The sequence below is a fragment of the Gossypium raimondii genome, chromosome 6, assembly GCF_025698545.1.
Source record: "Gossypium raimondii isolate GPD5lz chromosome 6, ASM2569854v1, whole genome shotgun sequence".
In the NCBI taxonomy this organism is placed as follows: domain Eukaryota; kingdom Viridiplantae; phylum Streptophyta; class Magnoliopsida; order Malvales; family Malvaceae; genus Gossypium; species Gossypium raimondii.
Window position 1 is genome coordinate 49,350,410 of NC_068570.1, and position 16,147 is coordinate 49,366,556.

The 16,147-nt window shown below is 32.9% G+C and overlaps 1 protein-coding gene across 1 annotated transcript; it reads left to right on the forward strand.

Moving 5' to 3' along the window:
• Positions 1–744: 744 nt before the first annotated feature.
• LOC105773584 (cation/calcium exchanger 4) lies at positions 745–3,276 on the forward strand. Its single transcript, XM_012595591.2, has one exon. It carries the CDS (start codon positions 1,052–1,054, stop codon positions 3,017–3,019), a length of 1,968 nt encoding a protein of 655 aa, XP_012451045.1. The 5' UTR covers positions 745–1,051; the 3' UTR covers positions 3,020–3,276.
• Positions 3,277–16,147: the final 12,871 nt, after the last annotated feature.

Here is a 16,147-nt window from a genome sequence, read left to right on the forward strand (position 1 = left end):
AATTATCACTTAATTAATATTAGAGAATAATATCAAATAGTTAAACACATTTGATCAAGTAGAAAATGGAGATAATTAGTAATAATAAGTTAGAAGTAGAATCATACTCGAACAACAATAGCATCGAAAAGAGATTGAAAAATTATTTAATTGATTATAAGGTAATATAACATTAAATTTGTCCTCTTATTATTTCAATTTAATATTACAATTTTTTTATTTTAGTTCCAAATTTCTATATTAATTTTAATAATATTATATATTAATTCAATTTTATTTTATCTAATTATTTAATATTTTATTATCAATTGTTTTCTATTTTTCATTACTTTTAAAACATTTTATTCTCTAAATTATTTATCAAAATTAGTAGAATTTTATTATAAATTATACCAATGTTAATTTAATTAGTAAAAATATATATTTTGAATTGTAGAATTATATTATTTAAAGAATTAAAATATAAACACATAAAAATTACGTATAATATTTTTAAAATTCTGATTAATTTTTCAAAATTTTTCATGTTTTAGAATTTTTGAATATTAAATTAGTGAAACCGATTGGATTTTGCAAACCATGATTCTCGTATTAACAAAGCATAAAATTAACACGAGTAAAATAGTTTTTCTTAATTGAAATAAAATAACTTTTAAATTTTATAAAATGTAACAAAAATTAGCACTCATTAAAAATAGTATATATTAATATAAATAAAGGGGTGATAAAGAAAAAGGGAAAAAAATAGCAGTCATGAGAAATTTCTAACCAACTTCTTCTCCAAATTATTTTTTTCAAAAATTCCCTGATTATTATTATTGTCAACGAACTTCTGCGTTGGAAAAACTGTCCCAAAAAGAGCCATTAAATTCCATTTCCTCTCTAATCTTGGGGTCATCGGTAAGTATCCTAAATTTCATATTCATTTTCTCTTCTGAATTCAAAGGCTGGGGTTTCCTAGTTCCTTAGCTGAAAACCCTAGCCTAATTCACTTTGTAGGAATTTTTCAAAAGCTTGATGTTTTTTTTTTTTAGATAAAGAGATTTTATTTATGAGTAATAATTGTCTTTATGTTCCAAAAAGTCCCAAATTTCATGGGATTTTCAATGGATTATCTGCCATTATTCTACTTTTCTTTTTTTACACCCGGGTAGATTTCTTAAGAAAACCTCACATTAGCCAATTGTCTGGGCTTATTAATTATAATTTGAATCAAAGAACCGTACTTGATCACGTCGGTATAATTCGTCGAAAAATTAGCGAACTTGATGCCAGTTCGTCAAATTTAGCTTTTGGGAAGGGCCAGCAGAATGAGTTGAATGTAAGCTTGAGCCATCCTGTTTTCTGTACCGGATTGAATAATCATCAGGGTTTTGCTAATCAATGTGAGTTCCTGAAATCGAATCCACAGTGTTCTTCAGATGGATTCTTTGATTACATTAAGTTCTTCTATTGTGGTTGTGGAGAATTTAGGATAGTGGGCTATTTGATATTGGGTGTTTGGCTTGTTTCTTTGTTTTATCTTTTGGGTAACACTGCAGCTGACTACTTTTGCCGTTCATTGGAGAAGCTTTCTTATCTGCTTATGTTGCCTCCAACTGTTGCTGGGGTTGCACTCCTTCCGTTGGGAAATGGGGCACCGGATGTTTTTGCAAGTATAGCTGCATTTTTGGGGACGGATACAGGTGGAGTGGGTCTTAATAGCGTGTTAGGTGGTGGAGTTTTTGTTACTTGTGTTGTTGTAGGGGCTGTCTCCCTTTGTGTAGCGGGGACCGGGGTTCAGATTGATAAAAGATGCTTCATTAGGGATATCTGTTTCTTCCTTTTTACGCTCATGTCACTTACAATGATATTGATAATTGGCAAGGTGAGTATTTGGGGTGCCATTGCATTTGTCATGATCTATGTGATTTATGCATTTTCTGTGGTTGCAAATGAGATTCTGTGGAAACATACTGGGGGATTGAAATTGGATGTTGTTACACCATTGCTTCCTGTCCGAGGAACTCTGTTTTCACAAGGAAACGAAGAGGATACTTTTCTTTATAGTTATCTGCTGGACGTGGACACTGGAAATGATCCACCCCATCTACCTAGTTCCCTGCCACAATGGATGTGGGCTTCAAATGTTGCTATATATTCCAATCACTTAATGAAAGCCAGTCCATTAGATGAAGACAGGCCTCCATGGGGTTGGACTGAAGAGGGCATGGAAACTAATGAGTCACCATTCTCTTGCTCTAAATTATTATCGCTCCTGGAGTTGCCGCTGACAGTTCCAAGGAGGCTAACAATTCCTCTAGTTGATCAGGAATCATGGTCAAAACCATATGCTGTGGCTAGTGTTTCATTGGCTCCTGTACTGTTAGCATTTCTGTGGAATAGCAAAGGTGATGTGGGCTCTGAGAGTCGAGTGATCACATGGTGTCTCAGTGTTGCAGCTGGTTGCACACTTGGTATTCTTGCATGTAAGCATACTGCATCTGATCATCCGCCTCGGAGGTTTTTAATTCCATGGGTATTTGGGGGATTTTTTATGAGCATTGTCTGGTTTTATATGATTGCGAATGAGCTTGTTGCTCTGTTGGTAGCATTTGGTGTGATATTTGGAATTAATCCATCCATTCTTGGAGTAACTATTCTGGCTTGGGGAAATTCAATGGGTGATTTGGTGTCAAATGTTGCACTGGCAATGAATGGTGGTGATAGCGTGCAGATTGCGATGTCTGGCTGCTATGCCGGTCCTATGTTCAACACACTTGTTGGTCTGGGCATCTCATTGCTGCTTGGAGCTTCGTCAAAGAGTCCTTCCTCATACACGGTTCCACAAGATAGCAGCTTGTTTTACACTATGGGCTTTCTCATGTCTGGACTAATCTGGGCACTTATAGTTTTGCCTCGAAATGACATGAGACCTAGCAAGATATTAGGATTGGGTCTTATAATGCTTTATCTGATATTTCTTTCTCTCAAGGTGAGCAGTGCTTTGGGACTTACATCACTGCGTGGTTTAAGCTGATTCGTTTTATTGGCTGTAACTAGGTGGACTAGGGAAACTGACATAGTAGAAATGATTTGTCAGATTGATTGGTTAGTTTTCAGTTTCCAAGTACTATATCAACTTTCAGATTTCAATGGCAGAGAAAGCCATTGTTGTAAGATTTACTTAGATAGGCAAATGATATATAACTCACTGTGGGTTCGCAGTGCTTGTTGGAAAAATCTGTCAAACCATTTCATCAGTAAATTCTGTCAATACCACTTCCCTGTTGCATATGACTGGTGTGTCCTTACGGTTTTCAAATAATATTTCCTCGGTGCTAGTTTTGATCTTCATTTAGGGTTCTTTTTTCTAACATCTGATTCTTTGTTTATGGATTGAAGATAGTAGAAATGACCATTAGTTGTGGGCGCTTGTTTGAATGTGGCAACTCATATATAGCTTTGCCTTCGATTGACACTATATTTAAGGAAACAGTTTGCCAACTACGATGAAACCCTGTTCTCTTTCATTTTCCTTTCTGGTTTTGACTCTTCCTCGCCCTCTGCCTTCTGCTAAGCTGTAAGCATTTTTCTTTAAGAAATAAAAAAATAAATCTGGAATTGAGATGATTTTGTGGCTGCAGAAACCCTCTTTGTAACTTAGTAGGATAAGATTCCGTAAATGGAACCATCTTCTTGGAGAAAGAAATAAGATATCAATGCTAAACCAAATGTTTAAGCGTTATCAGCAGGCCCTTTTGAGAATGGACTTCTTTTTTTTGTCAATTTCAATCACAATCCCACACGTCGCTAGTTAGCTGTAATTTTAATATTTAAAAGAGTATAACAAAGTTAAAATATGATTTTACTCCTTTAAAGTGTTTTTTACCCTTTTCTTCAACCTTATATCTCCCTCTCCCTCACGATAGAAGTTGTAAAATACAGGGTTTTTATTTTTCTGTCTCACCTCTCAGCCTTAGAAAGTGCACGTCGCTAGTTAGCTGTAATTTTAATATTTAAAAGAGTATAACAAAGTTAAAATATGATTTTACTCCTTTAAAGTGTTTTTTACCCTTTTCTTCAACCTTATATCTCCCTCTCCCTCACGATAGAAGTTGTAAAATACAGGGTTTTTATTTTTCTGTCTCACCTCTCAGCCTTAGAAAGTGCCTTAAGGCGATTGAAATTTTAGACTTTGGAGGCAGTGGAGGTTGTATTGAAAAGGCAAAGTATATCCTAAAGAATGGTGGAGCTCTACAGAAGTTGAGAATACATACAGCATCATACATTTCTGAAGAAATAAAATTGAATATATACCAAGTGTTGTTGGCTTCACCAAGGAAATCAAAGTAATGTTGTATCTTGGTTATTTGATATAATCTTGTATTGTTGCTATATTTGTCTTGCTCTTATGAATGGCTCTTTTGCTTCTGATTTCTAATTTTTTAATTACACTGAGATTGGAACCTGTTAACTGAAATCGGTCCTTATCAGGCGGAATGAACATTTTTTTCTCAGCCTGAACAGTAGAGTAATTTCTTTGCTTTGAAAGATGAATTAATTTTCATGAAGCTGCAATTTACAGCTTCTATGGTGAGGGAGAGGCAGATATACCGTTGAAGGAGTAAAATCATATTTTTACTCTTTTTTTTTTACTTTTAAAATTATAATCTAGTTTGTTTTAAATAAGTAAATATTAAAATTACAGCTTGCTGGTTTTTTTATAAAATAACCCAAAATTAATTAATTATTTAAATAGTCTATTTTTAATAAAATACGAAAATAACTTAAAATTTACATTAAAAGTTTGTGGAGCCAAAATGTTTGATGTCACCAACATGTCATGTCAACAATTATATTAAAAATTAATTTTTGGTAAAACCATGTAAAATGATGCCATTTGTATGAATATTAAAGTAATACTATAATTTTTAAAAGTATGGATGGTTTAAACAATTTTACTTATTTTCTAATGGATTCAAATAAATTAACGCAATCATAGCCTGTCTCTTACTATTGAAACAGGTAAAGGTTAATTTTTTTCTTTCAAGTTTGATTTGTCCTTTTTATTTCTTTTTCTTTTAAGTTTTTATTTATTTAATTTTTAAGTTTTATTTATTTTTCTTTATTTATTTTATATAAAATTTTAAAGGTATATTTGAAATGTTTTACAATATTACTTTTTAAAATTTTAAATATTTTTAAAATTATTTTTAAAAATTTTAAATATATATTTTAATAAATAAAACATTTAAATATTTTAAAGATATGACCTTTCAAATTTATTATTTATTTTGTAATATTTTAAATGTATATTTTAAATATTTTTTAATTTGTTTTGTAATTTTTTTAAATATTTTTAAAATATATTATTTTTAAAGATATGACTGTCGAAACCGTTTTTTTGAAAACAAAAATTTAGTTGTCGACTTTAAAAAAAAATAAAACTGGAGTCGCCACCGATCCTTTATTAAGGTGTGACCGGCCCACATTAAAAATTATTTTGGTCTACGAATTTTGAAAACAGGTTCGGGAGTCAGTTACGCACGAGGAAGGGTTAGCACCCTCGTAACGCCCAAAAATCGGCACCAAATTGACTATTTAATGTCTTAGTGTCGAAAGTTAAAAAATATTTTAAAATAAGTTTGGATGATGAAATTTGCAAAAGGATAACCAATTGTTCAAGTCATGTAAAGAAATCGAGTCCCAATACGTTAGGGTACAATTCCTCATAATTCCCGAACTTTGGATATCTCTCTTATTTTATGAAAATCTTCATTTCGAGAAAGTAACATGCCACACCCAATACGTTAGGACACAACAAATTAAGTTTCCAAAATGATTTTATGCATTTTGAATAAAACTATTCTCTCATCATTTAGGATTGACGAAGAAAATCGGAACCCAATACGTTAGGGCTCAATTTCCTCGAAAATCCCAAACTTCCAAAAATACTTTTATTCAAAAACCTTTAAATCAAGAAAATAATTTTGATGAATGGTAAAAATCAAAATATATATTTTCAAAAAAAACAGTATGTTAAAAAGTTAATGTATAACAAGGAACCGAAATTTAAAATTAAATTATACACGTATATATACATTTACAAAATATACGGATATAGGCACATACAAATAAATTTAAAAGTACACATGTGCATGGGCTTAGCATACATATAAGAATACATAAAACACATCAATCCAAAAACCTAATAAAATGTATGCATGTATTTGAATATTATGAGAATGGAAAGTTTGGATATATACTTATGCATAAAACAAAAATGTGCAAGTATTCTAAAATGTATATGCATACATATATATATGTTTGTAAAAATTTATGAAGAATAATATATAAAATACGTATATACATATTTACAATGGTAAAAAACAAAATTGAATCTAAAATATAAAGGTGTATATAAGTATGTATATATATATAGAAAAATAAAGATGTATTTAGAGCCATATAGATATATATGAATTATTAAATATATGGAAAAACAAATGAAAATATGTACATAAAAAGAGGTATGTATGTAGGTATATTTACAAAAGCAGGAAAAAAACTAAAGTATAAAAATGTTTATATATGTATATAGAAGTTATGAAAGAAAGTAGAAATGAAACATGTGAATAAAATATAATATATGTATACTATAAAACGTACCTACATATATATATATATATATTAAAAACTATGCATGTATTCTATATATAAAAGTATATATATATTATATAAGAACCATGCGAATGAGTATAGAAATAATAATAGTAATAAGCAATAATAAATAATACAATAACAATGGTATTTAAAAAGAAAAGAGAAAAACGGACCAAATTGAATAAAACTAAAATAAATGGGGCCAATTTTAATAAAAATAAAAACAAAAAGAAGAAAGGGACCCATTCGAATGCTTGCTGAAACAAGGAGGGCCAAAGCTGCAATTATCCCGCATTCCTCAAAACGCAGCGCAACAATGGACTAAATTGCAATGAAAACCAAATGCGCGGCCCAATTTTTAAAAAAAGTAAAGAGGATTCAATCGAAACACGCTGCAAAAGGAAGGCCAATTCGCAAATAGACCATGTGACGTGTCGAAGGCGGATCCTCCCTTTGGCCGGGTCACCGCATGGCAGGTCCGCTTAATAATGAAAACGCGTCGTTTTGATTGTTAATTAAAACAAATTTTCCCTTTCAAAATCATTTGAAACTGAATGAAAAGAGGAAAAAAAAAACTATGCTTCTGGTGCTCTGCTAGGGTTTCACCCCTGGCGTCCTCGCGCCGCCCCTTCGACGATTCGGACGATCCGAAGTCCGACACCGATTCCGACGACTCAGGTAAGTTTTCTTTTTCTTTTTCTTTTTCTCTGCTATTTTAAATGAAAACAAAATGAAAAATAAAAGAAAATAAAAAAATATAAAACAATAGACCCTTTTAACAAAAAAAAGTAATCACCTTTAAAAACAAGTTTACTGCTTTTTTATTCTTGATTCCCTATCAAAAGATCCGTCCCCTTTACAGATTAGAATATAGCCTTTTATAGGCCGAAAGAAAAAACAAAAATAAAATTATTTGCTTGTTTTTTCCCCTTCGGACTCTTTAAGTCCGCGTTTGCAGGTACGTGGAGAGTTTGGCATGCATGGAGGCCGAGACTTGCGGCGTATGCTGCTGGAGGCGCAAAAGGCAGGGGGAGCTGTGGCGCTCCCATGTTGTCATTAGGGTTTTTAGTTTTGGTTTAGTTTTGGGTCTGTAAGGCCATTGGGCTTGTAGCTGGACTGTTTTTATTATTTGGGTCAATTAATTAGGCTTGCACTGCCTTCTTTTTGTGTTTGGACCCAGGCCGATTGGGCATTATTACAGTGACCTTTCAAATTTATTATTTGTTTTATAATATTTTAAATGCATATTTTAAATATTTTTTAATTTTAAATATAATTTTTATAAATTATTAATTTTTTAAATTACTTTTAAAGATATTCAAATGTTTTTTTAAAATTATATTTAAAATTTTAAAAATTAATATTTTATTTGGTGGAGCCATTTAATATTTAATACAAGTGCAATTTTTTAATGTTTTTAATATAAAATTTTAATATTTAATATTTTACTTTGGTGGAGCTATTCTTTACAACTCCACATCTTGGTTCTTTAGCATATATAAAATGGTGAAATTGTTGTGTTTAGTAGGAGAGTTCAAAAATTTTATTGAAGAAGAATAATGATGTGTTTTTGGTGTATGTTCTTTTTTATAGTGAAATTGTAGAAGGTGATGTTGGCTGTGTATTTCAAGGTCAGCAAATAGTAGGTTTGTGATTCAAAAAATAAGTGAAGCTGGTAGAAATGAAAAGGAAGATCAGTACAAAAGTAACTATCCGTTGTGGAAGGGTGATGTCCAGATTATTTTACAAGTTTCCAGTCTCTACAGATTCGTTCAAATTTTGTGAGATACAACTGGTAGATGATGATGACTTGGGCACTATGATGGAAATATGGTGGTCGACTGGTAGTGAGAACCCCTAACCAGTTATTTGCTGAGTTAGCAGACTTAAAGCCTATTAAGAATGTTAGTCCAAGAAGTCGACAATGCGAATTTAACTTTGATCTTAATGTCAGATGGACAGACCAGATAGAATGCAAAGGGTCATCATAGATACCCGAAAATCCAAATTATGGTAGGAGTTTGTATAACAACCCTACCCTTAGTCCCCGTCTAGAAATACATCCAGAGGTGATAATAAGCACAGAGGCAGATGTCGGAGAAATTACCAATAATGGTGAAGATTCTGATAAGGACGTTAAAGATTTTAGTGACCCCGATGTTGATAAGGCTCCGGATGATATCGATGATGAAGGCCCGGAGGAGGTTGAAGATGTTCACGGCCCTTCATTCAGTAACTCGAGTCATGGTATTGTTTTATGAAATGAACCTGAGGGCGACATGTTGAACGTTGATCCAGATGCAGTGCATGCATCCGAGTTCCTTAAGTATACCGATATAGTACCTGCTCATATATTGGTGTCAAATTCGCAGTTCAAGGAGTTGTTCGTTAGGCAACGGTTCGAGAACAAGGCGGACTATGTGTTTTCCATCAAACAGTACAACATGAAGTTGTCAATTGATTACAAGGTTGCCAAGTCTACATCGACATTATATTTTGGGGAATGTTGGAGAGTCACGATAGGTGTGGTTGGCGGGTTCGGGCTGCATTTATACAGAGGACTCAACAGTGGCAAATACGAAAATTAGAAGAGCGTCATACATGTACTCTCACATATATGTCTCAAGACCACCGAAAATTGGATGCCAAAAGTACTTGCAACTGCATTATGCCACTAGTGAAAGATAGACCAATCATTCCTGTGTCGACATTGATTGCGACATGCAAGCTCGATTTCAGTATAGAATGTCGTATAAGAAAGTGTGGTGGACAAAACAAATGACCATGCAATAATTGTACGGTGACTAGAATGAGTTATACAATGAACTTCAGGGTTGGATTTTAGTGATGGTGGAGTACATCCCAGGAACTGTCCTGGACTTGCAAACGTTGCCTTATAGAGACCCGAATTGACAATTGGAACTGGGGAGAAGAGTTTTTCATCAACTGTTCTGGACTTTTGATCCATGTGTTAGGGTCTTCTCCTACTGCAAACCGCTAGTGCAAGTTGATGGAACATGGCTTTTTGGAAAATACACGCAGATACTTCTGATTGTGGTTGCACAAGGCAGTAACGAAAATGTACTACCGGTTGCTTTCGCCATTGTGGAGTCGAAGAACTTCGAATCATGGGAATATTTCATTCGAAACTTGCAAAGGCATGTTGTTAGGCAAGACAACATTTGCATTATCTCCGAGAGATCAAAGGGTCTTGTTACTACGATTCGGCAATTTGAGGTTCCGTGGAAGTCCGTCTATTGTATTCGTCGCATCGTTGTCAACTTCCACAATGAGTACAAGAACAAAGAATGACGCAAATGAATCGTGAACATGGGTAAAAATATTGTATTTACATTTGTATTTGTAAATATTTCGAGTCTATTTCCTAATTGGGATGGTAACGCGTTTTATCGGAATACATACGTAAGATACGAGCTGGAAACATACTGATTCAGACATAAGTTGGCGAGGTTAGAGACTGATATGGCGGGGTCTAAACCTTCTCTCAGAAAATGGTTGGGTAGCATGAAGCCGTGGCAATGGGCTCAATGTTTTGACAAGGGGGCCGATATGGTCATATGACAACTAACCTCGTTGGGGCTGTTAACTCCATCTTGAGGCGTATGCTCACTTGCCAATTTCAGTGGTTTTGTCAGCCACATTTTATAGGCTAGCAATCTTAATGCAAAAAATGGGGTTGAAACAAGCAAAACAGTTGGAGATGGGACATATGCAAGTCGAAAAAATCAGGGATGCCATGAAAGAGAATGCTTAAAGGGCTAGGTCGATGAATGTAGAACTATATTCCTGAAACTTGGAAAATTTTTGAGTGACAGAGTACATTGGTCATCGGCCGAGGATCCTGCCATGGTCCTACGGAGTTGATCTCTGAAACAGGCGATGTTAGTGCAGGATGTTCCAAACACTATGGTACCCGTGTGCGCATGTGGTTGCAGCGTGTGCTACCTACAATTTGAATGTCGAATAATATATCAATGATGTGTACACACTTGAATGTATGTTGTGTATTTGGGGTAACAAGTTCCCTGTATTAAGGGATGTATTTACATGGGAAGTACAATCTCCTGCGTTCTAGATATTGCCAGATCAATCACTACGTAGGAGATTCAAAGGTCGACCGAAAACAATGAGGATTTGGAATGACATGGATATAAGAGAACAGTTCGATCTAAAGCATTGCACCATATGTAGAACAGTTGGCCACAATCGGAGCAAATGTCCCCATGGAAACGTCTATATTGGTCAATCGTCATGGTCTGAAAGAAATTAAATGTTGTACCTGATGTTTGCATTTTATGGTCTTTTAGAAATAAAGTTTGTATTGTTTAGTGTTAAGCTTTTATTTAAAATTAACAGTTGCAACTTTTAATACTTTAAAATATATTATAAATTATAAACAATACAAAAAAATATTACATAACACTTGAAATTTACATAACTCAAAATTAAAAAGAACTGGGAGTGTTATCGTCGTTCGGGGTATAACGGTTTACGAGCCTTCATTGACGGGGTGGATGTTGGGGTATATTGTACACATTAGGAGTATTGACGCCTGGATTGAACGTGGCCTGAGGCGAGGTAGATTACATGCTATCTCCAAACATTTCAAATGATATCAGTGGTTGCTCTAGGTGAAATAAACTCGAACCGCCCATGTGTTCAAAGGTTGGTCTTCTGAGTCGGGCTTCGCCATATGTTGATCCTCTAGCTCCCTCATAGGTTGATTTCCACGTCTGTAGCGGTGACCTGGTACTATCATAAGTTGTCCACCATATAAATAAACGCGCCATCGAGTCATGTACCACTGCATGTATTCAGTTGAGGGATTGAAGTCTAACATGCAGGAGTGCACCTCAGGCCACCCGTCATATCGGGCATTCCATAGTGCTACATAACATTAATGTTCCACGCTCCAATTTGTTGTATGTTCCCCCCTCATGGTATTACCGTGGACATCAGCAAATTGTTGTGGCTCGACTGGCACAAATTGTCTACACCTAAATTGTAGCATAACTCGATCACGGTTGTACCACTCAACGGTTGAGAAGTTGAGCACTGGCATATTAAGGCACCACATATGGGTTTCGGTGTGAACCCACTAAGGAATAAGGGTCGTAATGTTCAGTGCAGAATACGACATCCACAAGAACTGCACAATATAACATAATGAGTCAAGTCACATCACTTTCTCTCCGGCGTACGCCTCTATCATTTGGCGGTAAATGATTAATGCTTGGCTCGCACCAATTCCCGAAGACATGGCCCATCTGAAATCGAAACAAACACGTTAACAGTAAGTATAATTTTGTTTTTACCTAATTATAAGTGGCCACGAATATGGTTGGTACCTAACAGCCACTAGAAATGGCATCCTGTATAGAGCCTAGGACTACAGTAGACCCAGAAAACCAGCCATGTTACTAACCCCATGTTTTGTTGCTCGGCAAAGCTTATAGTACAATACGACCAACACTGCTGATCCCCAGCTGTAACTACTGGTACGAGAAAAATCCTCCAATAGAGGCAAGTACTTTAAGTGGACCCTATTAGACGTGTTGTTCGGCATAAGTACCCCCGATCAGCTGCATAATATAGGCTCGAGCAACACATATCACCTCGTGCTCAGTGGTAGTGCTCGATAACCACTTAGAATTTGCTCTCAACCATGCCAATGTCAAACATGTGAAATTCTGTTCCCTATCACTAGGGGGCCGTCCAAGCAATCTGTGGCATAGTACTGAAGGTTTCAACACTTTGCTTCGACCCGTGACCACAACACCATCAACTCGTAACCTAAGTTGCATAGCGACGTCTTCTAATATGATAGTGCACTCCTCGCACGGCATAATGAAGGTGTGGGTCTCCGTACACCACCGCTCAACCAAGGCGGATATTAAGTTCGCCCTCAGTCAAACCTTCGTATCAATGTGGCATCCCCAAATCCCGCAAATTATAAGTATGACATGATCCGCTCGTCCGGATCATACTTGGGAAAATGAAACCGCAACCTTAAAACCCGTTACCCATCCTGTATGGTAAAATTTTTATAAAAATATGATAAATTAATTATCTATATAATTTAAACATAAAATTATATATTGAAGAGTAAAATTGAAAGGTTGAGAAAACAAAACGTCACACTTATACTATACCAACGTAGCCATTCTAAGTATTTTTTATTTAAGTTAAATTAAATAAGTAATAAAATATTAATAATAGAATGAAGATTTGTCATAAAATATTAATAATAACACATAGAAATCAAATGTGATTATTATGTCCTAATCATAGTTAAGCATTAAAACTAAAGGCAACTATATAACTACAAAAATACTTAAAAAACAATAATGTCCTAAAAAACATAAGTGGTATGGGTAAAAAAAGACTTATTTTTATTGAACCGATATCTATAATAATATATAGAGTTTTACATATAATATAAACTAGGCATATTCAAACTCGAAAATTTATCTTACATACGAGAAATTTTATAAAAAAATATTCACTCGTTAAAGACAAATATAGCTTTTTTGTACCCCATAAATGGAACCAAGCACAGTAACAATGCAAAATTAAGCAGAAAGATCGTCATATTAAAAAATTAATATTTAAATTTATGAATGTGTACTAAATTAAAAAAAATTATAACTAACATGTGAGATCAATTTCATGCAAAAAGGAGTTAAAAAGGGATAATAACAACCAAATAGAGATCAATTTCATGCAATCAAAACACGTTGAGCAAAGTAGCGCTTAGCAAGAAAAAATGAGAGACTAAAACGATTTTTTATTTAATTTATAATTAATTTTACTGTTTCGTTGATCCTCGATAAAGTGTGATCCATATTTACTCCGTAAGATATTTTGATATCTGCATAATTTAAAAAAATACATAAATACAATATAATTAATTATTATATTACAATAACTATAAAATATAAAAATACAAAATAAAAACTATAAATAACTTACTTTTTCTTTTCTTTTCTTCCTTCCTTCTACAAATGTTTGAAGGGTGACCAAACCCCACCTTCTTATAAGACATTTATCTTCTTCTTCCTTTTTGTTTTTAACTAATAAATAGGCTAATAACTGGTCACATGGCTAATGTCACTGACATTATGTAACTAGTTATAATATATATTTTAATTTTCTAATTTAAATTTTTACTTTTTAATACATATATTTTTTAAAAGTCATATTTTTTAACAAATAGATTCTTTTTAACAAATAAATCATTTGTTATTTTTCTAATTAATTCAATTTTCACTTTTTAAATAAAATATCATTTTTAAATTTTAAATAGAATTTAAAAAACGTTTGAATATCTTTAAAATAATTTAAAAATCATAATTTAAAAATTATAAATCAAATTAAAAATTAAAATATAAATTAAAAATATTATAAAACAAATAATAAATTTGAAAAGTCATATCTTTAAAATATTTAAATATTTTATTTATTAAAAATATATTTAAAATTTTAAAAATAATATTATAAAACATTTCAAATATACATTTAAAATTTTATAAAACAAATAATAAACAAATAAATAAAATAAATAATAAATCAAACGTGTATGGAAAAAAAAATTAAACTTTACCTGCTTCAATAGGGAAGTAGGAGACCGTCTATACTCTCTTGGAATTTGGTGGCGCTAATTTATTTGACTCCATCAAGAAAATATAAAATTATTTAAACCACCATACTTTTAAAAATCACAGTATTGCCTTAGTATTTATACAAGTGGCATTATTTTACATTGTTTTATAAAAAAATTAATTTTTTAATGTAAATTGATGATGTGGCATGTTGGTGGCACCAAACACTTTAGTTCCATCAACTTTTACTGTAGATTTTGAGTTATTTTTGTATTTTAGCAAAAAATAAATTATTTCAGTAATTAATTAAATTTTTGGGGTTATTTTTATAAAAAAGGCCAGCTTGCTGCTGATGTGTTAGATTCTGATTTAGGACTTGGTATTAAACTGTGGGGTAACGAGACAATAGTTTGAGTACTCAAATTGATCAAAAGCAAATAAATAATAATTGAAGTTAAATAAGTTTTAATAAAATTGAATTAATTTTAATTTGGATTAATCTTTAATATATATAATTATTTTTATTATATATGTGATTTTTTTTTCAATAGAATAACCACAAACCGGGAAAATATCAAAATGAAAATCTCTACTAACAGAGGAAGAAGGGTTATTTTAGAATAGCAAGAATAAACCTACACCTAAAACAGTAGCAGCAATAGGGGCATTCATTTTCCTTGATAATACATGAGAAGTCATGTGTGCTCTACAATTGCACCAAGTTCGTTAAGCCAATTGCTTCATAGTTTTTGAGTAATTTATGACTCCAAAACTCCAAACTCAGCTCTCTCAACTTTTTGTATCTCAACACATTCTCTTTGTTTTGTTTTAATGGATACATCCACTCACCACTTACCTACCCAACGACATTAATGTTGGTGGTAATATAAAGCAGAAAATCTCTCAAATGGTTCAGAAAGAGATTATTCATCATCACCTAGTCCATTGCTGCTGCATTACTTTGTTAGAGCGTAATTTGGCGGCTTTGATGGATGGTTCAAGCGAGTCTTCATCTGGAGAGGCAGCAGTGCGCCCAAGGTCTCCACCAAGATCTAGAAGCCTAGATGTGTACGGGAAGCGGCAACAAATGTTCAAAGTTCAGGCTTTGAAGGGAGAGATTGGTTTGCTTCAGGTTCCTCCATTTTCTTCCCATTTCGCTTTCACAGTACAAAACTTTTTGTTCCTCTTTGAAAGAATATTATAGAACGAAAGGAAGAAAAAGGTAATGAATTTATTGTATTGAATATTTTATAAAAGGGTAGGGGCTTATTCTAAACATAATTTATTATAGAAACATTACACATTCTTTAACATTCCTTTTCTAGTTGGAGTATAGATATTGATGATGCCTAATTTATTTTTATAAATGTATCTCCCAATTGATATCATGTTTTGACATAGTTTGTGGATATAAGTTTTGGTGAATCTTTTCATGAATAAAATGACAATCGACTTCAATATGCTTGGTCCATTTATGAAATATTAGATTGAAATATATATGAAGAAAAATTACGAGTTGAAATACTCGATTGGTAATAAATTCAACACGTTGAAATTTATGCTTGTATCATATAGATTTATATATCATATCATCTTTACTATTATTTAAGTCTTTAACTGAGTTAATGTCATGAGTCACCCATGTTAGAATCATAAAACAAGATCTAATATAAAACTTAACAAACCAGGATCTATCATATAAGAAATTAAGAATAAACCAAGATGTGAAAGCGTACCTGAAACCATCGATTTCTTGAAATCTTTGGATCTTATGGTTTTGATCTTCCAAATTAGCACACAAGTAATTCAGAGAAGGTGACTCTATCTTTTCTAGAGATGGGATATTAGAAAAATTACGTACGTGTAATTTGGGGACCATA